General features: G+C 44.9%; 2 protein-coding genes across 24 annotated transcripts in view; one reads left to right on the top strand and one right to left on the bottom strand.

Annotated features, from left to right (window-relative positions):
• BASP1 (brain abundant membrane attached signal protein 1) overlaps positions 1 to 24,748 on the top strand; it is a 1,209,505-nt gene that overhangs the window by 629,272 nt on the left and 555,485 nt on the right. Inside the window, exon 1 of one of the 23 annotated variants that reach the window (XM_050794749.1) lies at positions 6,018 to 6,022. The exons of the other annotated variants lie outside the window; for them this stretch is intronic. The gene's annotated coding sequence lies outside the window, so the exon portion shown is untranslated. Of the gene's footprint in view, positions 1 to 6,017; positions 6,023 to 24,748 lie in introns of those variants that run through there. 23 annotated transcript variants of the gene reach the window in all.
• MYO10 (myosin X) overlaps positions 1 to 24,748 on the bottom strand; it is a 275,069-nt gene that overhangs the window by 29,441 nt on the left and 220,880 nt on the right. Inside the window, exons 20-26 of the mRNA XM_050794761.1 lie at positions 15,767 to 15,891; positions 15,554 to 15,668; positions 9,238 to 9,344; positions 7,565 to 7,798; positions 7,181 to 7,226; positions 5,607 to 6,482; positions 3,534 to 3,657 (exon numbers count right to left, since the gene is read on the bottom strand). Of these exons, the coding sequence (XP_050650718.1) occupies positions 3,534 to 3,657; positions 5,607 to 6,482; positions 7,181 to 7,226; positions 7,565 to 7,798; positions 9,238 to 9,344; positions 15,554 to 15,668; positions 15,767 to 15,891 (1,627 nt within the window). The remainder of the gene's footprint in view (positions 1 to 3,533; positions 3,658 to 5,606; positions 6,483 to 7,180; positions 7,227 to 7,564; positions 7,799 to 9,237; positions 9,345 to 15,553; positions 15,669 to 15,766; positions 15,892 to 24,748) is intronic.

Below are 24,748 nucleotides of genomic sequence, written 5' to 3'. Positions count from 1 at the left end.
GCTCTTCTGGGAGGATAATTTTGTATTCCAGATTCCCCAGCCTGCTCAAGATCAACATCTTACACGCATCTGTTATTATAAGACTGTCCACACATTATTTTCTTTCGACCAACCAGTAATGAAATAAGGGACATTTAAACATGGGATATTTAAAGTAAGTATAAACGAAGTGTTTTTCTCTTATGCGTTCAGTGTGTGAAAACCAGACAGTGCACTTGCTTCACTGAACTTTCTAGACTCCTCTCCCTCCTTTTGTCCAAGAGGTCCCTGCTCATTTAGCTGAGACATCTTTGGTAATTGTGCCAAGCTGCAGAGCTGTGTCCTAACATACGGTAAACTTGCCAAGGGCTACCAGAAAGAAACATTATTAGTGTTTTGATTTGTGACTTTAATCTGCGTTTCTCAAAACACGTCCGGAGGAAAACTGTGTAAAGTTATTCTATGATCTTGTTGTTGTTAAATGATAAAGCTTATTCACAGTTGTTTCGAAGATTAAAACAGTCATCACAACAGCCCTCACCATTAGTTTATTTAATCTGTCGTTCTGTTATCGATGGCACTCACTCTTGGCCCTCCCTTTGCAATTCCAGGCCGTCTCTTGAAAATGCATCATTTAGATAATCTACTTAATGCTATAATTTCCCAATTGCAAACACCTTTAGTGGGTTATTTGGTTGTGAAAACTCATGTATGCCCATAAAATATAAACTGGTGATTAGATTTTCTCATTCATTGGTTGCTCTGAAACTTTTTGGCTCTGTTTTAATTAAAAGTTTTATTAAATATTAAATGATGCTGCATTTACACAGTAGCTTTATTAAGAGATGCTGAAAACTCACCCACTTAACTTCTTTGACCCTGATTTTAATACTTTGAATGTGTCTTTACTTTTTTCCTACTCTTACTGGTTTTAATCCAGTAACTGTATAATAAATCAATGTTGCCAGGCGTGGTGTCTCACGCCTATAATCCCAGCTCTTTGGGAGGCTGAGGTGAGTGGATCACAAGGCTAAGAGTTCAAGACCAGCCTGGCCAACATGGTGAAACCCTGTCTCTACTCAAAATACAAAATTAGTCAGGCGTGGTGGTGCATGCCTGTAATCCCAGTTACCCAGGAGGCTGAGCCAGAAGAATGGCTTGAAACTGGGAGGCGGCGGTTGTGGTGAGCCAAGATCACACCACTGCACTCCAACCTGGGCAACAGAGCGAGACTCTGTCTAAAAAAAAAAAAAAAAAAAAATCAATGCCACAAATTAAAAATAAGAGGAATATTGAAGAGAATTTTCAAATTAACTTAGGGAATTAAAAACTGAGGAATGGGAATTATATGTTAGTAAAAAACAGTTAAGATGATTTCTAACTGAGAAAATCTTAAGATGCTATGATTAAATACTTGTTGGATCATTAGGTTCTGATTTGCGATGACATTTTTTCCTTTGTCAGATGTTCCAGTGCTGGCTACATCATCCTCTCTGTTTTTCATTCCAACAGTCCTACTGAAGTCCACATCAACCAGTGATTCTGGACAACAGAAAAGTCTCCCCTAATCAAACCTTCTGGGGGTTTCATGAGCACTGTGAGGCTCCAAAGCTGAAGACGGCAGAACTCCGAAAGGCAAATGACTGACAGTTGTCACTAGACCCATGTTTTCTAAAAGGAGCAGGTGAAGCAAAAAAGGAATCCAACAAAGCTGCAAGTGAAGAAAACAGAAAAAAAAATATTAAAGACAACAAAAGAAAAAGACTTGGAAGAAAAGGTAAAGAAGCTAATAGAGAAGCACAAGAAGAAAGAAGGGAAAACGGAATAAAAGAGTTTTCATGGCTGGGCATAGTGGCTCACTCCGGTAATCCCAGCACTGTGGGAGGCTGAGGTGGGCAGATCACAAGGTCAGGAGTTCGAGACCAGCCTGGCCGACATGGTGAAACCCCATCTCTACTAAAAATACAAAAATTAGCCGGCCGTTGGTGCATGCCTGTAATCCCAGCTACTCAGGAGGCTGAGGCAGGAGAATCACTTGAACCCACGAGTGCAGTGCCATTGCACTCCAGCCTGGGCAACAGAGCAAGATCCTGTCTAAAAAAAAAAAATGGTTTTCATGGTGGGGAAGACGAAAAAAAGAAAACGTAAACGTAAATGAAGAAAGACGGCAGTAAAAAGGAAAGTGAAGAAAAGGGAGGGAGAAGACAAATTTAAAAATCAAAGATGGGAGAAAGCAGGAAGAGGAGACCTAGGGAGGAAGGTTCTCATATCCCTGCCCATCCCCACGTTCTCAACTCTCTCCCCTCTCCAGTCTAGGTCCATGCGAGAAACAGGACGGTCCCTTCTTTTTAACCATCCATGTAAAACTCCTGCCAAAAACTGGTGATGATTATGATTTCTTATTATCCCTGTCACTGAGTTCCAAGTCACAGTCAAGAACAGGAATAAAGCATAAACACAAGGTCCCAATTAAATAATTTTCTGGCCAGGCATGGTGGCTCATGCCTACAATTCCTGCACTTTGGGAGGCCAAGGTGGGAGGATTGCTTGAGGTCAAGAGTTGGAGACCAGCCTGGGCAACATAGTGAGATTCCACCTCTAGAAAAAATTAGCCTGGCATGATGGTATGCGCCTGCAGTCCTAGCTTCTATGAAGGTTGAGGTGGGAAGATGGCTTGAGCCTGAGTTTGAGGCTGCAGTAAGCCGTGACCACACCAGGGCCCCCTAGCTTGGGTAACAGAGCAAGACCCTGTCTTAAATAAATACATAAATAAATAAATAAATAAATAAATAAATACTAAATAATTTTCCAAAAGGAGTGCACCTCAAGGCCCCTAAGTGTTAAGGTTCTGCAAAGTAAATTCAAAGGTTAATAACAATCAAAGCATACAATGCAAATGCTCATCATGAAGTACGTATGGTGAGCAATTCAAGCGAGCTGTGGCCCTCAGTGAGCTCTTCACTTTCCCCCATGCCCCCATGTATAGCACATCCTTCTAGACTCTCTAATATCCCTGGCAGGAGAGAACATGCAGTTTATCATTAGAATGGGTCTCCACCAATTCCAGCAGCAGCAGCAGCAACACACACATTGGTTTGTATGTCTGTATATGTGAGCGAGAGAGCAATGAGACTGAGACAGAGGAAGACAGTGAAAGAGAAAGTTGGGGAGAGAGGGAGAGAAAATAGAAGAATGAACAAAGAGCTAAGAAAGGAAAAAGAGACGGGGAGAGACAGAGGGGAGAAGGACTGATAATGGAGGCAGTGGTTGCAAATGCTTTGTGCTGCCACTCTGCACCAAACCAGGGGAGTCACGACTGTGTTCACGCAGGTAGGACCACACCACCCACGTCACACCAACATGACAAGGCGTCCCTGCATTCATCTAGGTGGCCCAACACCAACGTAAGGGTAGGTAGAATGACTTTCCCAGTCCCCATCCATCAGCCCAGATACAATAACACCTCCGTTATTTACCATCCCCATCCATCAGCCCGGATAAAATAGCACCTCGCTCTCCCGCTAACCCAGACTCCATGGCAGCTGCAGTCATACCTTTCATGTACAGAAAGCTGTGGAAATATGGCAGAGTGACACAGCTGTACACAGAGTCACGCCGGTACGACAGCTCATCGTCTGTATCAAACCTGGAGTCAAAGTCCTCTTCACTGTCTTCAAACTGGACCGAGAGAGAGAGAAGCCAGTGGTGAGGGAAAAGGCCACAAAGCAAGCCACTAAAACACCCAGCATGGATCATCATTGAAAAAAATAAAAAAATACAGCTACTCGAGAGGCAGGAGAATCACTCGAAACCAGGAGGCAGTGACTGCAGTGAGCCGAGATCGCGCCACTGCACTCCAGCCTGGGCGACAGAGCGAGACTCCGTCTCAAAAAAAAGAAGAAAAAAGAATGAAGAAAAAATAACTGACAAGCAATACGCCTGATTTACGGTAGCACACAAATAATTCAGAATTAAAAATATCAACTTTTAAGGTCAAATGGTCAGTTGAATTGATACGTGAAAGACAAGATATACTTGAATCCAAAGGCTATCTGCCCTAAAATTAACAATGCTTTTTAAGGCTATAATTTGAATCAAACCATGCAAAAGTTAACCCCTTTTGAATCACTATGTTAAATACATTTTCTTTTTTTCTTTTTTTTTTTTTTGAGACGGAGTCTCGCTCTGTCGCCCAGGTTGGAGTGCAGTGGCCGGATCTCAGCTCACTACAAGCTCCACCTCCCAGGTTTACGCCATTCTCCTGCCTCAGCCTCCTGAGTAGCTGGGACTACAGGCGCCCGCCACCTCGCCCGGCTAGTTTTTTATATTTTTAGTAGAGACGGGGTTTCACCGTGTTAGCCAGGATGGTCTCGATCTCCTGACCTCGTGATCTGCCCGTCTCGGCCTCCCAAAGTGCTGGGATTACAGGCTTGAGCCACCGCGCCCGGCCTATGTTAAATACATTTTCAAATCTTTGAAAGTCAAGAGAACATTCAATGCATGACCAAAGCGACAAAATAAAAGTAAACTACAGATAAATGCAGAAACTGGAAAGAGTACATTTAAGCCCTGCAGCTTCTTCCTTTACACCCGCTATAAGAAGTAACACCGTGTGGTTTGGATTGTGAAGTTACTGGAAGGAAAGTTTGCCAGTTCATCCCCGGCAAGTCTTGTTCCAGTTTAGGGTGTGTCTGATTTCCTAACTCAGCATGGCAAAGCTAAAAAAGTTCCATTCAAATTGTAAAAAAAGGGAAGGAAGAAATAAAATAAAATAAACAGAAGTTCCATTTAAAAAGACAGTTTCCGACCGGGCATGGTGCCTCACGCCTGTAATCCCAGCACTTTGGGGGTCCGAGGCAGGTGGATCACCTGAGGTCAGGAGTTCAAGATCAGCCTGGCCAACATGGTAAAAGCCCATCTCTACTAAAAATACAAACATTAGCTGGGTGTGCTGGCGGGCACCTGTAATCCCAGCTACTCAGGAGACTGAGACAGGAGAATAGCTTGAACCCAGGAAGGGGGGATTGCAGTGAGCCGAGATTGTGCCAATGCACTCCAGCCTGGGCAACAGAGCAAGACTCCACCTCAAAAACAACAACAATAACAACACCACAAATAAATAAATAAATAGCCAGTTTTCCCAGGTCTTGGGCCCACAGTTCAGCTGTGGGGCTTTGTGCGAAACCTGAAACAGGCACATCACAATTCCACTTACAAATGCAGTTGGCTTATGGAATAAGAAAAAGGTTTAAGATGATCTCTAAGACCACGACTCTGCAATCTTTGCACAGATATCCTATGGGTATCTTCATTCAACTTGAGGATGCCACAGGGGTGGGTGTGACCGGCCACCCATTTCATTTTTTATTTTTATTTTTTATTATACTTTAAGTTCTAGGGTACATGTGCACAACGTGCAGGTTTGTTACCTATCTATACATGTGCCATGTTGGTGTGCTGCACTCATTAACTCGTCATTTACATTAGGTATATCTCCTAATGCTATCCCTTCCCCCTACCCTCTCCCCACAATAGGACCCGTTGTGTGATGCTCCCCTTCCTGTGTCCAAGTGATCCCATTGTTCCCGGCCACCCATTTCACTGGAACATGCCAGGTAGGTACTCACTGAGGACTGTGCCCCCTCAGAGCTGAACCGGTAGGCACCCGAGCTGTTGTAGGTCCCCATAGAGCAGCGGTAGTCGGGGGACCACTGGCTGCCGTAGGAGTTGGAGAAGGTCACGCTGCTGCCGGAAGTGATGGCACCATCCTCATAGTCATCCTGGTCGTAGTCGTAGTCGCCGTCTGGGGAGGGGAGGTCCCCGGCATTCTGGGGCATGCAGTAGGTGGACTCGCCGCTGGAGGAGTTGTGCAGGCTCCCGGAGTCCTGCACTGACGGGGTGAGCAGCACTGTGCTGTCCGCGCTGGGGCTGGTGGGCACCACCGTGTCATTCATGTAGGGGTCCTCCTCCGAAGAGTCGTCGCTGGTCCGGATGCCACTCGTTCGCTGGTCTGAGTGGCCGTGCTCGCTGGGGTTGGGGGAGTCCTTGAAGGCGTCGTCGTCGGCTTCGAAGCCCTCGTCGACCTCCTCCTCTGGGTAGGGCTGGCTGAAGTTGAAGTTGGGCTTCTCCTCGCATGCGCTCTCGGCCAGCTCGCTGGAAAATTCGCTTCCCACAGACAAGGACCGCTCGATATTCCGGACACACTCGTCGATCTCGTCGAAATTGAGGGACTCGAGGAACTCCTGGGCCGCCCTGCACGCTTCCTCCTCCAGCCTGCGGAGCTCCTGGTCCCGCCGCTGCTGCAGCTTCTGCAGGGAGGCCTCGGTCAGCGACAGCTCCTGCTGCTCCTTCATGCGCTGCAGGTCCTCGATTTCTTTCTCCAGACGGAGGATCTCTTCCACCTGCTTGTTTTCCTTCTGTTTCTCCAGTTCACGGGTCAGTTCAGCTTCCTTCTGGCTCTTCTGCAAGGCTTCGAGTTCTTGCTGCTTCCTCGTTTCTTCTTCCTGAGCAGAAGTAGAAGGGAGATTTCAGAAGGCTTCCGTACAAAAGTCCAAGCATAGCTCCCGCTTTGCAACCAGGATGAAATGTGGTCATTACGAGTTGGACTGTGTCCCCATAAAGTCTATAGGTTGAAGTCCTAACCCTCAATACTGCAGAATGTGACTGCATTTGGAGATACGGCTTTTAAAGAGGTGACTAAGTTAAAATGAGGTCACTAGGGTGGGCCCTAATCCAAGCTGACTGGTGTCCTTTTGGGAACAGGAGACTGGGTCACACAGAGCAAAAAGGCTGCGTGAAGACACACTGGAACGGCCACCTGCAAGCCAAGGGGAGGGGCCTCAGAAGAAATCAAACCTAAGGATACCTTGATCTTGCAGTTCCGGCCTCCAGAGCTGGGAGAAAATCAGTTTCCACTGTTTAATCCACCGGTCTGTGGTCTTTGGTCATGGTAGGCCTAGCAAACTAACACGCTGGTTATACTGATTTAGAGAAATTATACTCTTGTGATGCACACTAAAACCTCAGCCATTCACTACGCTTTACCCAACTGTAACGGGTCAGAAACTGCATCATAAACACATCCTCTTAAATTGGCCTTCCTATTATCTTTCTACTTTAATTCGGTTTTGAATCCTAGAGTCCAAGCGTTAGAAGTGGGAAGTAGAAACACGAGAGGCTAAGTCGTCACTGCACTCATTACCTGCTGGGCGCGGAGCTCGGCTTCTCTTCGCTGTCTCTCTCTTTCTCTAAAAATAGTAAAGAAAAAGTGAAAATCAACAACAATAACCCTAGAACCACTTTTCAGAGAGATCTACCTTTTTAAAACAGCTTTGCCAAAGACAGAAAGCTTGAAAGACAGAGCCCCTTCCTCTGGCCATGGACTTATTCTGCGTATGACTAAAAATATTCACAGAACTGGGTCTTTCGTGCTGCCAAGGAATTTTATATTCTAGCCACCAAGAGTTACTGTTTCAAATTGTAGGTTCTGGGGCATCTGCTGGGATTTCTGGCTGCACAGACAGATACCGAGCATAGCACTCAAAATGTATCCTTTTGTTTCATCCCAGCAAGAAAGGTACTGTACCTTTCCTCTTCCTCCCGTTTCTTCTTTTCTTCCTCTTCCTGTTTCTTCTTTTCTTCTTGCTCCCTTTTCTCTGCCAGCAATTGTCTGTAAACTCGACGAGCAATCTGACCTCTGAGTTGCTTCTGGAAAACTATGGCTGCCTTTTTCAGGTGCAAAAATCTCCTCCTCAGAAGGAATGCTCTGTAATTCTTCTGTATTATCACCACACAATACAGGACCTTTCTGTATTGTTTTCTGAAAATGAAAGAAAACAAGGGAATCAGCATTGAAGTAATGAGGCTTTGCGCTATTCAAATGAGCTCACATCAAGGCTGCAAGACAAAAGAGGACCCAGTTTCAGAATGATAGTCTCATTATGGAAACTGGAGAGAACAAGGAGGCCCCTTTGGTCAAAACAAAACAGAAGAAAAACAAAGAAATACTAACAAACAAAAGTAAAGTAAGAAGCCTATCACTATCTTGGCTAAATAAACACATAACCAACCCCTCATGTTGACTTTAAGTAGTTTTGGCAGAAAGTTGGGTAAATAGGTTCCCAAAGAGATCTGATATATTCTCCTGTTCATATAAAAAAAAATCATCACAGCAGGACAGCTTTGTACTTCAGAAAATGTAACATGTAGCATTTCACAGGCACAATGGATGGGACTAAAATGCACATGAAGAGAAGTTGCCTCAGGCCAGGTGCAGTGGCTCACGCCTGTAATCCCAGCACTTTGAGAGGCTGAGGCGGGCGGACAGATCACGAAGGTCAAGAGATTGAGATCATCCTGGTCAACATCGTGAAACCCCATCCCTACTAAAAATATAAAACTTAGCCGGGCGTGGTGGCGGGCACCTGTAGTCCCAGCTACTTGGGAGGCTGAGGCAGGAGAATTACTTGAACGTGGGAGGCGGAGGTTGCAGTGGGCAGCGATCGTGCCATTGTATTCCAGCCTGGAGACAGAGCCAGACTCTGTCTCAAAAAAAAAAAAAAAACAACAACAAAAGAAGTCACCTCATTCCTCAAACAGCTGGAGGATGAGTCTCTATAGCCAAAATAGTAACACCAAGATGAACAGCCAAGCTGCTGTGGCTTCAAGACCTGATGCAGAGGAAGTAGGTAAACAAATTAAATATCAGTAGAAGGCTGGGCACGGTGGCTCACACCTGTAATCCCAGCACGTTGTCAGCCGGGAGGATCCCATGAGCCCAGGAGTTTGAGAGTTTGAGACCCTCCTGGGCAACATGGAGCGACCCATCTCTAAAAAAAAAATTTTTTTTTTTTAATTAGCCAGTCATGGTGGTTTGTGCCTATAGTCCCAACTACTTGGGAGTCTGAGATGGGAGAACTGCTTGAGCCCAGGAGGTCAAGGCTGCAATGAGTCATGATCGTGCCACTGCACTCTAGCCTCAGAGACAGAGTGAGACCCTGTCTCAGACAAATAAATAGATCTCAGTAGAGTTCCCTGATGTCACTGTTCTTTCTACCTGAGATGTCAAAGAGTGCAGAGCTCCCTTTCCTACTTGCTGCCCAGGTCAGGCTAGCTAGGTTTCGGGAGTGGCTGCTTAGGAGGCCTGACCTGAGGCTCCCCTCAATTCGAAAACCTCAGGCCACTCCACTGCAACACACTGGGAAGGAAGGACCCCCTCATGGAGCTTACTGCCTTCTCCCCTCAGCGTGGGGTTCTTACCGTGCCAAGAAGCCCAAGACATGGGCCCGAATCACCATGGCCGCATGGCTCACTTCCTCCTCCCTCCGTTTCTCCAGTTTCTGTTCCAAGGATTCTCGAAGAAAGACCTGCTCAGGAGGGAGTCACATGTCAGAAGCAAAGAACGTGGCCAGCAGAAGGAAGGCATTTCTGAGTCTGAGATATCTTCTGGGGTTAAGGCTTTTTTCTCTAAGTTTGCTCCACCACATGGCCATGCTTTCTAGAATAGTGGTTTTTAAAGATTCCCCCTGTCAGGGGCTAAAACACTTGCAAAATCCAATAAAGATATATCACATGGAAAAACAAAAATGCTGCATAAAAACACAAGTCCCTTTTATGGTTATTGTTACTAGATTCAACAGGCATAAAAGGACTACCAAACTGCTATCTAAGCTTCTAAACACTTAACACATCATGGGCCGGGACAAATAGTTCATGGACCAGCATCGGTCACTACATTGAGTCCATGTAATATGATTCAGAGATACAGAAAGCAGAGGAAGGAAAAGAGGAAGGGAGGGAAGCCAGGAAATTTCTAAAACGTTATTTTGCTTTCATGTGGAAATCCTCTCTTTATGCCTGCTATGTGATTACAATCAGAGTATCTTGGCTTCAAAAACTTAAATGCACTCAAAATATTGACGTTAAGAACATAATTCTGAAAACTGAGTTTAAAATGAAAACTGAATTATTTCAGCTACATCTCAGTTCGGCTATCACAAGCACAGCAGACCCGGGACTAAATAAATTGGAGCTGTTTGCTTGCCTATTTCTGAGAATGGACACTTTCATCCTCTGCTTATCAAACACGTGTGTCAGGTAATTGGCACTTTGTATCAGAATTCCTAGTTTTTGAGAAGATATGAAAATATCAGGACCTTCTCTTGATAAAGTAGCTTTTAATTTTGCCATTTCAGATGTAATACATGCATAAGAAATTTTGAATGACTCCCTAAAACAACCAGTATCAAACATTTTCATGTCTTTTTGTTAACAGTCCACACAGATGCATTTTGGTGTCTCCCCAATTTTTTACTTTATACTTCCATGAGTCATTCTGGCCTAAACTGGTGCATCATGTTCTCCCAATGGCACATTTTTCCAGGTTCTCTGCTCTGTGTCCTCCATGACATTTGGGCACGAAAGCAAATAAAGAGTCCTAGCACCTTGTGACTCACAGCCGTACCTATTCCTGCTCTGGGTAAAACTCCATCACACATCATTCTCCTAGGAAAGCTCTTCATACAATCCTCTCCTTATAATACGATTAATATATTCTGTTGGCTGGGCGCAGTGGCTGACCCCAGTAATCCCAGCACTTCGGGAGGCCGAGGCAGGTGGTTCACCTGAGGTCAGGAGTTGGAGACCAGCCTGGTCAATATGGGGAAATTCTGCCTTTACTAAAAATACAAAAAATCAGCCAGGCATGGTGGCAGGTCCCTGTAATCCCAACGACTTGGGAGGCTGAGGCAGAAGAATAGCTTGAACCTGGGGGTCGGAGGTTGCAGTGAGCCAAGACTGTGCCACTGCACTCCAGCCTGAGCAACAGAGTGAGACTCTGTCTCAAAAAAAGCAACATATATACATATATACTCACACACATATACACACACACTCACACATACTCATATATACACATATATACTCACATATACATATACATACTCATGTATATGAGAGTACATATATATATATCTTCTGTTGGTGCAGAAGCTACAATTGTAAAGTTTGTTGGATGTGATCTTCGTTAAAGATGTTCAGAAATACAGAATTCCCTGAACATATCAAAACCATGTAGCAAAAGCAGTTTTCATCAAGACTGGACTTTAAGGAAGTATTTCAACTTCTCTTTGAGATTTTTGTTTGGTATTACATAACTTACTCTAATGATTTTGCCCTTAGGAGCACTTAAAAGGAAAAGTAATAGCCAAACCTTGGGGAAGGGGGTGGTGGTGACAAAAGACAAAAGTGTCAGTTCTCATGAGCCACACAGCGATGACACGAACAAGTGGAAAACTTTATGAAGGAACAAAGGTCTTCTCCACCATTGGAAGTCAAAAGAAATGTCTTGGTTAGAATCAGAATCAGACAAACACTTGCTTTACTTTTCAGTCCATTAAAAAGACAGCTCTCAAAATAAATATATAAGTAGATTTTTTAAAAAGACAGCTTTCTTCCCCTGCCTATTAAATTATTCTTCCGCATCTTTATTTAAATTCTCCTTCACCAACCTAAAGGGCAAACAAATGGAGAAAATGCTTTTAGGGACCTGTCAGTTTCATTAAGAACATGAACCCTGAATTTAGACAATGACAGAAGGAAAGTGATAGGTTTCGCTGTGTCCCCACTCAAATCTCATCTTGAATTGTAGCTCCCATAATTCCCAGGTGTCATGGGAGGGACCTGGTGGGAGGTAATTGGATCATGGGGGGTGGGTCTTTCCCATGCTGTCCTCATGATAGTAAGTCTCACGAGATCTGATGGTTTTAAAAAGGGGAGTTGCGCTGCACACACTCTCTTGCCTGCTGCCACGTAGGATGTACCTTTACTCTTCCTTCATCTTCGGCCATGATCATGAGGCCTCCCCAGCCATGTGGAACTGTGAGTCCATCAAACCTCTTTTTTTAATAAATTACCCAGTCTCAGTTACGTCTTTATTAGCAGTGTGAGAACAGACTAATACAGAAAGTGTTTATGTGAGCCCTTGTGTCACCTTGCCACGTTCCCAGGACTCAGCCAAGACCAAATTGGCACAACCTACTGACTGGGAATGTGGCATCAAAGCAGGCACCAAAGCAGCTGAGCAAAGGGCAGTGCCCACTCAGCCGCTGCTTGGCTGAACTTGACTCAATAACCAACAGCAACCCTTTCACGTGGCTCTTTTTCACCTTTATCTTCTTAGGTAGCTTAAGATCCTGTGGGTTATTCCAGTACACTGTCTTTATAAAAATACCTCCCGCAGGCTTCACTGACATAGAACTGAAGAAGAAAAGTCTGACACTGAAGTCCAGAGGGTCAGAAAAGTAAAAGTCTTGAGTCTTAAGGAATCCTTGAGGCAGTGGGAAAAACCAAAACCAGGAAGGAGAGGGACCAACTGCCCACCTCAGGCACCGTAAACACAGCTGTTCAGCAGGGAAATAAACTGCAATCTCCTCCCCACGGGCTGTGCCATGGAGCATCCGACAGGCCGCCTCAATTCCTAGTAATGCTTCCCCAGTCCTCTAGGTAAGAATGCTTGCCTTACAAGAACAAACATGTTTTAGATAAGCCAGCCAGTTCAGACGTGGGGCCATGTCTAATTCGCTGCCTTCGACACTGGCCACACTCGCCTGTTGTGTATGGCAGACATTCCTTTACCAGAAGACCAGACGTTCATTAGAGGTTTGAGGCTTTAAATACAAAGACCTTCTGACAGCAAGACACCAAAACACCTGCTCTCCAACACGTAAATCAAACACTGGTCAAGATCAAAGCTATCAAGAGGGCACAATTCAAATCCTTTGATGTTTACATTTACTTCCTAACGTATCTATGGAAAAATACACTTCCATCCAACTTCTACTCCCCACTTTTCACCGATTAAAACTGAACTCCTCTTTAAAAACTTCTTCTTGAATACTTCCTTGATCATTTCAATCCATAGGGATCTCTCTCCTGAAGAAGCTGTTTTCTTGCTCCTTTAAAAAGACTGTACTGCATGATTTAATTCATCCACTGTGTGAATATCTTATCTTCCAAAATAGCAAACTGAGGACAACGCCCATGTCTCTGTGTCCGCTATGCTACACCACGTCCAAAGCCTGCCTTGGGCCTCATTTCCATAATGAAGTGAAGTTGAATTAGTACTTGGAGCCCAGAAGAGATTGTTAATGGCCAGGGTGAGTTTTAATGGTCTCTAATGTCACTCCACTGTAGAAGGCAGTGAGGTGACTCCTTTATAGAGAATGCAATTTTTTTGTTTTTGTTTTTGAGACAAGGTCTCACTCTGTGGCCCAGGCTGCAGTGCAGTGGCATGATCAGGGCTCACTGCAGTCTTGACCTCCTGGGTTCTAGCAATCTTTGCACCCTAGCCACGCGAGTAGCTGGGACTACAGGCACATGCCACCACGCCTGGCTAATTTTTCTGAATTTTAGTAGAGAAAAGGTCTCGCTATGTTTTCCAGGCTGGTCTCAAGACTCCTGGGCTCAAGCGATCCTTCTGCCTCAGCCTCCCAAAGTGCTGGAGTTACAAGCGTGAGCCACTGTGCCTGGCCTGCAATTTCTTTTGATTAAACAAAATCAGAGCAGATTATATTACACTGCCAAGAGATCCACTTGAGCCATTTTCTTCAGAAAGTTTTCCTAAGTAAATAAATGTATGACATCCTGTGTCATCTCTTACAGTTTTTCAGCACTTCTAGACACTGATTAAGCTCAGCACTGTGTAAAATGAACAATCGGCTCTACGTGCTCTACTGGGTGATCGCACAGAAGCCAACAGCAAGACAGCAGGACAGCATATGAAGTCTACATCAGGGCTAAGAAGAGGATGACCTGGGACAACAGAGGAGGGGGCTTACCCCAGCTGTAGGGTACACTGAGGAATGTCCAAAAAGGAGTCCTTTCAAAGTCTACATCCAAGCTAAGACCTAAAGATAAGTTGGCTACAGAAGGTGTGGAGAGTAAGATTCCAGGCAGACAGACCTATCACCTGTGGGGGGCACACCCTCCCAGTGGGTGACACCCCTCTTTAATCTTCCTGAGTGAGGGTGCAATCTGGGACTTGCTTCTAGCCATAGACTGCAGCAAAGGTGATGGGATGTCACTTCCGTGAGAACATTACATCATACAACACTCCGTCCTAAGCTGGAGCATGGGGCTATCCTGCTGGCCTGAAAGAAGTGAGCTGCCATGTCGTGAGGAGGCCACGTGGCAAGGAATTTTGGGGGCTTCTAGGAGCTGCGAGTGGTTCCCAGTCAATGACTAGAAAGAAAACAGGGACTTCAGTCCTACAAAAACACAGGAAAATGAATTTTGCCAATGACCAAGTGAGCCTGGAAGACGCCCTGAGGTCCAGAAAGGAACAAAGCCACAAGATACAGGGACTGCAGGCCTGGGGGACCCTGATCAGAGGACCCAGCTCAGACCCTTAGATACTATGAGATGATCAATGTGTGTTGTTAAAGCCACGAAGTTTGCAGTAATGTATTGCAGAGCAATAGCTAGCTCATGTGATTATCTCTGCATGCCATCTCTACCCTATTTTGTATTTATATCTTAAATCCCCCACCAGTAAAACATTCCCCTAGAGCAGGGAGGTAGGTCCATCATGACTTTTCCTTGCTGAATGGCCAGGAGGTGATGCCTAAGTACTTGTCATCAATCTCACATTGGTCAAACCGCAAGACATACGTCTCTCTCTCCCCGCTTTCTCCCTCTTTCCTTTCCTCTTTTTATAAAGCAAACGAACTCCTAAATTAAAAATAGCATACTACGAGTGGAAGCTTTAAAATATTTCTGACATTGTACTGCTGTGTGTAAGGGCAGAAGGATTGGGAATGAGGATTCGTTCTTCGAGGACACACGTGTCCTCAGCTGCCTGCATTTCTGTGTCGAGTCACATTGCTGTCTCTCCCATGTGACAAGTCACTGGAGGTGGGTGGGGAATGAGAGTGGAAGCCCAACGAGGTTCTTGGCAGTTCCCTGATCCAGAAAGAAGTCATACAACAAATTTTATGACTAATTTTTTATGTTCAGGCCAGACCGCCCACTACTCTGCTCCTATCTGGAAAAGGGGATTAAGGAGCCTCTGCCCCAACAGCATCTTCAAAAGCAGATTTTCCTTTTCGCTTTCTGGACTGAGTTTTTGACAACTGAAAGGATTTCAGACGGGTTACTGATTTTTTGCTCCGTCACTGCTCTGGTTGCAGGGATAAAAGCCAATATTTGAATTACAGAAAGTTAGAAGGGTCTGGGGTATCGTTTCTTAGACACTGGGGGCTGCCTCATACTTCCAAAGCACTGCTACTTGTCTGCCAACATTTGTTGACTGCCTGAACAAATATACACACACACCAACAATTAGGATGAGACGTTTCAATGCGTTCTCTAAGGAAACAGAATCCCTGACAAGTCAAGGACTTCAAATAAAATAGTAACTGTTCGGGAGACAAAATGTTACGGTAGGCATGACAACAGGAGTATCCTCCTAATGTGAAAGAACAATTGTGTAGCAGTGTCACAGAACCCTAAACCCCGTGAGCATCGCCCCGAGATCTGTCGGGGATTCGGTGGGAGTTACTCTTTTCCCGCATCGTACCTTCGTCTTCCCCAGCTGCCACTCGCTGTTGGAGGCATCGTAGAGCTGCAGCAGGCTCGTGCACTTCCCTCGGACGTCCTCAGGCAGAGCCAGATTCCTCATCAGCACTTTATACCTGCAACGGAAAGACACACAGGGTCACCTTCTGCGATGGTTCCCTGTTTTCTCCAATCCCTTTGAAAAGAAAGAGAATCCAATCCAGCTCCCTCTTGCCTTTTGTAAAAGTCCTGAAAGGGTCTTCGGACCGCATACCCAGCTTTGCGGATTCTCACAGTCTCCAGCATCCCCGAGTACCGCAGCTGGTTCAGCACAACTGCCTGGTCAAACTGGTCTGGCATCTAAACCATGCAAAAAAAGATGGGATACCATTAGAAAAAATGGAATTAGATAAGGCAGACTTAATAAAGCTACCTCCATCATTGGTTTACCCCTGCTTCAAAACACATATAAGAGTCTTGAACCTACACAGAAATACAGACTAGCACAGGAACCCCAGTGGAACCAACACCTCGCTTTAACAACCATCAACCTCTGCCAATCCTGCCCCATCCACAAGCTACTTCCTCCCTCCCCTTATGTTTAAGAAAATCCCAGCCGGACACGGTGGCTCATGCCTGTAATCCCAGCACTTTGGGAGGCTGAGGTGGGCAAATCATGAGGTCAGGAGTTCGAGACCAGCCTGGCCAGTATGGTGAAACCCTGTCTCTACTAAAAATACAAAAATTAGCCAGGCGTGGTGGCGCACGCCCGTAGTCCCAGCTACCGGGAGGCTGAGGCAGAAGAATCACTTGAACCCAGGAGGCAGAGGCTGCAGTGAGCTGAGATGGTGCCACTGCACTCCAGCCTGGCGACAGAGTTGTCTCAAAGAAAAAAAAAAAGAAAAGAAAAAAAAAAAGAAAAGAAAATCCCAAGCTTCACATCATCTCATTTGCAAAGATTCTACTATATGTCATGTGTTAATATAACACTATTATCATATCTTTAAAGATATCAGTAATTCCTTTATATTAATATCCATGTTCACATTTCTGGCTGTATCACAAATATCATAAAGGTACCACCACTTTAAAATCTATTTTTTCCCCAAAGAATCTAAAGTGTCATACAAATGTCACTTCATTTTACTTTTTAAATTTGAATTCAAAGGCATTTTTTACCTAAGAACACAGTGACTCGGTGAGGGGCGGATACCCACACTGCGGCAGGTGGGGTGGGGGTGGGGGTGGGGGTGGAGAAGGGAGACGACCATGCTAGCCAGAGGAGAAGACACAGGAGTGAAAAAAGAGTTTGACTTTGCTCAAATTCTAGTCAAATACTTATTCACTGAGATCTCCATACTCTGATCACTAAATAAGTAAGCCCGAGAACATACAAATTAAAGACAGGGGAAATCAGACCAAGACTTAATGTTCTGAAATGTGTTCTTTTATTTGCTCAGCTGCCAAACAAACTGGCACTGGGGCCAGGACAATAGGTTTTCAGGGGAAAACAAAAAAGTGGGCCATTTAGGAACTCATGGGGACAGTGGTTTGGTTTTTTAGTCCACCCACCCACATTCCCTTTAATTAAGCTGCACGTTGTTATCCCACACAACTGTGAATACAATGACAAAAAAATAGTGCTATAGGACCTAACTGGTAAAAAACACAAGAATGCAAAGTGGCTTAACAAGAATGCAAAGTGGCTTAATTTGTGACCTTTAACAATGCAGTCATTAACACAAAATTAGACATAAAGCCATATTATTCCACAAGCTTTCAAAACTGGCAAAAAAAAAAATAAATGTAAAGAATGCTTTGCAACTGTCCCTCACAGCTTTTGATGGAATAGCTGCCATCAGCCCTAGTGGGCTGACTTCTCTCACATTTAATTTCTTCTACAAACACTGTGGTCAAATTGTCTTTACTTAGCAGTCCAAGTGCAGCCAGCAAATTAGGGCAAACGTCCAAAGAACTGTGGTTCTCTGTTTTTAGTCTTGATTAAATTATCCATAGAAAAGTAAGAAAAGCATAAAAATATGAAAACAAAATTACCCTTGGTGACTCTTACGCCATCTCTCTGGATTTAAAAATGCGGGCTCGGGGGTGGCTGACTGTTCTGAAGGCATTTGGTTACAACGCTTCTGTGAGATTTATTTGGGAATATAATCTAACCAGCACCAAAGACTAGTACAGAGCAAATATAAAAGGAACATCGAATCAAGTATCAGACTTACTCAACTTTGTTAAATTTATACTACCAGAGAAGCCTTCTAAATTTAATATTTAATCACTTGAGGCTCAAAAGACTTTCATCCAAAATATCTCTATCTCAGGCTTTCACTGTTCCCGACCCCCTCTTTTCTCCCAGTCTCTACTGAACAAAGTCCGTACAATTCCCCAGTCCGGCACTCGAGTTATTAAAACTGAAGATATTACACCAAAAGGGCCTCTCCATCCAAAAAGTTCACCCACACTCACCATCTTCCTGCCTCTCCGAGGGGCATTGCACCTTCAGTTTGGCTCTTGGGCCAAAATTCGTATGGAAAACAACGGCCACGCTGACCTTTTCCCCACAGCTAAAGACACGGAACAATAATGAACACCATTCCTGCGCTTTAAAAAGTGCCCAGTCGCCATGACAACCCCTTCCATTCTCGGGCTAATTAGTGTGGTGTGGTTGTAGGATTTGACACAGCCCGGGGAGGGGAGGGAGGGAGCCAGGAGCTGTTGCGAGTTCCAGGCTCCCATTGAGAGTGACTCTGCCCCTTCCCAGTAACTTAACCAGGGGAGGGGCATCTATAGGCTGATTGTCGCCCTAGGCAACCCACCCTGCCATCACGAGGCGGGTAGACCTGGATTTCCACCGGTGGTTCTCTTTTCAGCTGCAATTTCCTTTTCTGGTGAATTCAATGTTCGAAGATGACACAGCTGGAGGCTGGACAAGGCACAACTTAAAGGCATTTCGCCTTTCAAAACTTCGCTATTACGCTGTCTCCACTGGTAACTAGTTTTCCAGAACCTGGGCTCACTCCCACAAAGACTGCCTGCAGTGTACCAACAGGGAAGTCTTGATGGCAACAAATAGGTTGGAGTTTGGAAGAAACAGCCTCTAACCCAGGGCAATTACAGTCACCTGATCCGTTTACTGAATATTTACTGAACACCTACTATGTGCAAGGTTTTGTAATTCATGATCGGGGAAGATTTTTTTTTTAAAAAGGTGGAAGCCGTGTTTTGTTTCTAAGGACCCTGCAATTTAGGAGGGTGGACAGGTACATCAGTACTTATGTAGCGGAAAGCCTAATATCAGACTATAAAGATTAAAATTAAGTTCCTTGAGAATATAGGAGAGAGAAAAATACTGAGGGAGCATGGGAAGTGCACAGATTTGAACTAGAGCTTGGAATCTTAAAATGCTGGAGGGAAGGGGCATTCTCCGCAGGAAAAAAAAAAAAAAAAAATAGGAAGAAAAGCCAAGAGGAACCTGGCAGGTTCAGTCAACAGGATGGGATGGAACAGAGGGAGGCGGGAAGGACCTGGGTGGAAGATGGATGCATGGTTCTTGTATTCAAGATAAGGAGGAGTCACAAGGAGTCACTGGAGGCTCGCAGTAGAGACAAACAGGGTCAGACCTGTGCTGTGTAAGGATCCCCTTGGTGGCAGCAACAACACTAGGAGCAAGACTATCCCCAAACGGGCGGCGGCGGGTATATTCTGATACCACGCACGTTGTAAAAAGGTCATGCAGCCATTAAAAAAATAAGACCGGCCGGCCGTGGTGGCTCACACCTGTAATCCCAGCACTTTGGGAGGCCGAGATGGGCGGATCACAAGGTCAGGAGATCGAGACCATCCTGGCTAACATGGTGAAACCACATCTCTACTAAAAATACAAAAAAATTAGCCAGGTGTGGTGGCGGGCGCCTGTAGTCCCAGCTACTCAGGAGGCTGAGGCAGGAGAATGGCGTGAACCCGGGAGGCGGAGCTTGCAGTGAGCCAAGCTCACACCACTGCACTCCAGCCTGGGCGACAGAGCGAGACTCCGTCTCAAAAAAAAAAAAAAGACCAAACGCAGGAGATTGAGACCATCCTGGCTAACACGGTGAAACCCCATCTCTACTAAAACTACAAAAACAAAATTAGCTGGGCATGGTTGGTGGGCGCCTGTAGTCCCAGCTACTCAGGAGGCTGAGGCGGGAGAACGGTGTGAACCCAGGAGGCGGAGCTTGCAGTGAGCCGAGATCACACCACTGCACTCCAGCCTGGGCGACAGAGCGAGACTCCGTCTCAAAAGAAAAAAAATTGTAGTGGGGAGTGGCGATGGTTACTGGGTACAAAAAATAGTTAGAAAGAATGAATATTTAGTATCTGATGGCACAACAGGGTGACTACAGCCAATAATAATTTAATTGTATATTTCAAAATAACTAAAAGTATAGCTGGACTGTTTGTAACACAAAGGATAAATGCTTGAGAGGGTAGATACTCCATCTACCCTGATGTGATTACTATGCATCATATGCCTGTATCAAAATACCTCATACACCCCACCCCATCAGTACACGACAAAAATAAATTTAAAAAAATTTTTAAAAGAACAAAATAGGGCAATTGGACAAAAAAAAAGATCAAATTCAAGACATACCGACTGAATCTAGGGCCATTCATAAGGTATTATTGAGTGAAAAAACAAGCTAGAAAGAATCTTTCTTAAAAAAAAAAATAAAGACCACTCCTCTCCAAAAATCCCTGCTCTAGCTATATATATGCATCTAAATGTAGTCATGTACCGCATAATGATGTTTCAGTCAACAACAGACTACAGATACGGCAATGGTGCCATAAGACTGAAATGCTGTATTTATTTATTTATTTATTTTTTGAGACAGGGTCTCACTCTGTCACCCAGCCTGGAGTTCAGTGGTACGATCTCAGCTCACTGCAACCTCCGCCTCCCGGGTCCAAGCAATTCTCATGCTTCAGCCTCCCAAGTGGCTCAGCTTAAAGGTGTCCACCACCACACCTGGCAAGTTTCGGTATTTTTCATAAAGATGGGGTTTCACCATGTTGGCCAGGTTAGTCTCGAACTTCTGACCTCAGGAGATCTGCCCACCTCAGCCTCCCAAAGTGCTGGGATTACAGACGTGAGCCACCACACCCAGACTGTAACACCGTATTTTTATTGTGCCTTTTCTATGTGTAGGTATGTTTAGATACAGATACTTAACGCTGTGGTACAGCTGCCCATAGTCTTGTACAGTAACATGCTGTACAGGATTGCAGCCTAGAAACAATGGGCCACACCATATTGCTAGGAGTGTCGTAGGCTACCCCATCTAGGTTTGTGGGAGTGCACTCTATGATGTTTGCACAATGACGAAGAGAAATAGACACAAGCTAGGTTGTTACTGAGTGGCGGTTGCAGGTAGGAGAGATCCAGCTCAGAAAAAACGGGAAAGAAAAAAGACTGCACTAAAAGAAGGAAACAGTCACATTCGTCATGGGAAATTTTCTGTAGGATTTTATCTTTGAAGAAATTTTAAAGTAACATTTTTTTTTTGAGACAGAGTCTCGCTCTGTCGCCCAGGCTGGAGTGCAGTGGCGAGATCTCTGATCACTGCAAGCTCCGCCTCCCGGGTTCACGCCATTCTCCTGCCTCAGCCTCCCGAGTAGCTGGGACTACAGGCGCCCGCCAGCACGCCCAGCTCATTTTCTTTTTGTATTTTTAGTAGAGACGGGGTTTCACTGTGTTAGCCAGGATGGTCTCAATCTCCTAACCTTGTGATCCACCTGCCTCGGCCTCCCAAAGTGCTAGGATTACAGGCGTGAGCTACCACGCCCTGCCTCAAAATAGCATTTTTTACAGAAACAAGCAGATAGAGGGTTGTGGAGGTCCTGCATGGAACAGGGTGAAATAGGAAAGGCTGAGTAGATGCTGCACGCGGGGTAGGGGGACGACTTTTAAGTGGAAACAGCCTGCCCAATGTCCAGGAGCCAATGAATGGAGAAAACAGATTTGGCATATATCATTATCGTGTATATAAAATGCACATATCAATGCAACATTAACCTGCCATACAAGGGAATGAAGTCTTGACACATACAACAAGATGGATGAGCCTTGACGACATTATGCTAAGGGAAAAACCAGTCACAGTTACAAAACACACACATTACATGATTCCATTCATACAGACGATGTCTGAAACAGGGAAACCTATACAAACAGGAAGTTGATTCTGGTAGTTGCATGGGGACAGGGACACAGGAAACTGGGTGACTAAAAGGCAAGGTTTTTTTTGTTTGGTTTGGTTTTTGGTTTTTTCTGAGACGGAGTTTCGCTCTTGTTGCCCAGGCTGGAATGCAACGGTGCAATCTCGGCTCACCACAACCTCTGCCTTCTGGTTTCAAGCCATTCTCCTGCCTCACCCTCCTGAGTAGCTGGGATTACAGGCATGTGTCACCACACCTGGCTAATTTTGTATTTTTAGTAGAGATGAGGTTTCTCCATGTTAGTCAGGCTGGTCTCGAACTCCCAACCTCAAGTAATCCGCCTGCCTCCACCTCCCAAAGTGCTGGGATTACAGGCATGAGCCACCGCACCCAGCCTGGGGGTTTCTTTTTGAGGTGATGAGAATGTTCTAAAATTGACTCTGGTGATGGCTGCACATAGCTGTAAAAAATTTTAAAACTCACGGAATTGCACATTTTAAACAAGGCAATTACATGACATAAGAACCGTATCTCAAAAAAGCTGTTAAAAATTTTTGTTAAGTACATTAAGGCCAGGCGTGGTGGCTCATGCTTGTAATCCCAGTACTTTGGGAGGCCGAGGTAGGTGGATCGCCTGAGGTCAGCAGTTCAAGACCAGCCTGACCAATATGGTGAAACCCTGTCTCTACGAAAAATACAAAAATCAGCTGAGCATGGTGGCGTGCGCCTGTAGTCCCAGCTACTTGGGAGGCTGAGGCAGGAGAACTGCTTGAACCCAGGAGGCGGAGGTTACAGTGAGCCGAGATCGTGCCACTGCAACCCAGCCTGGGCAACAGAGCGACGCTCCATCTCGAAAAAAAAAAGTACATTAAGTACCAGTGTAACACTGAGGCATTTAAAATGGACAAGAAATGGATGGAAGAGAAAGTCTGCATTCTGGAGACAGGATGAAATCTATGTAGTTTTAATGTATACTTTGGATAATTTAATCCTACCAAGAATAATTAGAAATACTTATTTCCATACAATCTGAAAAATACGATTTCAGAATGTCTACATGATTAATAATGATTAATAACGGGGCACGCTAAACCCTCTACAAAAATCAATTACAGGCAAACCTTACCTCCTGCAGCTTAAAATTTAGATAAAGGACAACAGAGGTGCTGACAAACAGGGACACCAACAACAGGGAGGGTGCTTCCTAATGAAGACAGACATGCATTTATTTATGCATCAACGAATCCAATTGCGCTGAACATTACCGAGCCTTCCATAATTTCATGAACAGTGCATGACGATAAGAAGTATGACAGCGGATTTGGAAACAGCCATTTGCCGATGGTAAGGGGACATTCAATCTGTGCTTATTTAATGAAAGAAAATACAGTGAGTTTATTACCCGTGGACCGTTAAAGTTCTAATGTTTTTCAGCATTTGAGAATCTCACAAAAACCAACCAAGGCATCCTGAGAAGAGCCCAGGAAGGGGTGGCTGGGGGTGGTAGGAATCCAGCGTGTCACACAGGGGCCATGGGTTTTTCCAGAGCCAGACAGGATTTTAGGGAAAAGCCATTTTGTAGATGAGGAGACTGGAAATAAGGAAGGCAAAATGACTTGTTCAAACCGGTTATTTGTTTTGAGATGAAGTCTCACTCTTGTCACCCAGGCTGGAGTGCAGTGGTGCGATCTTGGCCCACTGTAACTTCTGCCTCTCAGGGTCAAGCAATTCTCCTGCCTGAGTCTCCCAAGTGGGTAGCTGGGATTACAGGCGTGTGGCACCACACCTGGCTAATTTTGTATTTTCAGCAGAGATGGGGTTTTCCTATGTTGGCCAGACTGGTCTTGAACTCCTGACCTCAGGTGATCGACGCACCTCAGCCTCCCAAAGTGCCGGGATTACAGGCTTGAGCCACCCTACGCGGCCTCAAACTGGTTTTAACATTTGCTTAAACCAAGAAGTTAAAAAGTCTCAAAGAGCTTTGTGTTCCTGAAAACTAGCAGGTAAATCAAACTTGTATGCATCAAACCTACTGGCACATTATAAAACTGGGATATATTTCCATGGGATATAATTCTGAAAGGAATGAAAACTTCTTTAGGGAAAAGATTAAGTGGAACCTAGGCAGAGAATGTGGTCTATACGGTATCATTCCCACCAGCAATCAGTCTTCTGGAAACACAGACATTCTCTGGAGATTTAAGCACAAGGAACATTCTTAGAGATCAACTTGTCAGGTACTGACTTGGTCTAATACAGGTGACTTCAAGATCACAATTTTAAGGGCCAAGACCACATTGATAAGAAATCAGTTTGCTACATTGTGAGTTCAGCCAAACATCTGCATATGGAAGCAACTAGTGAATAAAGAAGGGCTTTTAGAAAATCAAATTGCAAACTGAGCAAATCCACCTCTGGTTACTCCCATAAACACAGACAACAGCTGACCATATCCTTACTTCACGTATCAACCTCTGATGGCTGACAAATAATTCAACTGTTCATTGACCCACGGGGGATTTAACTCCATTTGCATCTCTTAACCCCTCCTTGGATGCCTGCTAAGGGCAGGCGTCTGAGCACGAGATGACACACCACAGTGGACAAGGGACACACTGGGAGCATGTGGCACTGTATCCCGAGGATCATGCCCTGCATTTGACAACGTATTTAATAACGACTGCTTCTGCTTTAATAACAAATATCAAATACAATGTGACAACTCGTTGGGTGCTTCTGAACATGTTATAATTTATTTCTAGAGTGGATCCTTTCCTATCTGTTTTTGGAGAGAATGTATTCAAAGTCTAAAACTTTCATGTGATCATAATGTCTTGGAGATTATGTAAATGTAAATGATTATTTCAATCAACTAAAAATGTTTATTACGGCCAGGCACGGTGGCTCACGCCTATAATCCCAGCACTTTGGGAGAACGAGGTGGGGCCTCGTTCTCCTGAGGCCAGGAGTTCAAGACCAGCCTGACCAGCCCGGAGAAACC

This window comes from Macaca thibetana, chromosome 6, assembly GCF_024542745.1.
Source record: "Macaca thibetana thibetana isolate TM-01 chromosome 6, ASM2454274v1, whole genome shotgun sequence".
Taxonomy (NCBI): Eukaryota; Metazoa; Chordata; class Mammalia; order Primates; family Cercopithecidae; genus Macaca; species Macaca thibetana.
The sequence above is the reverse complement of the archived record's forward strand: the minus strand, read 5'-3'. Positions and strand labels throughout refer to the sequence as shown.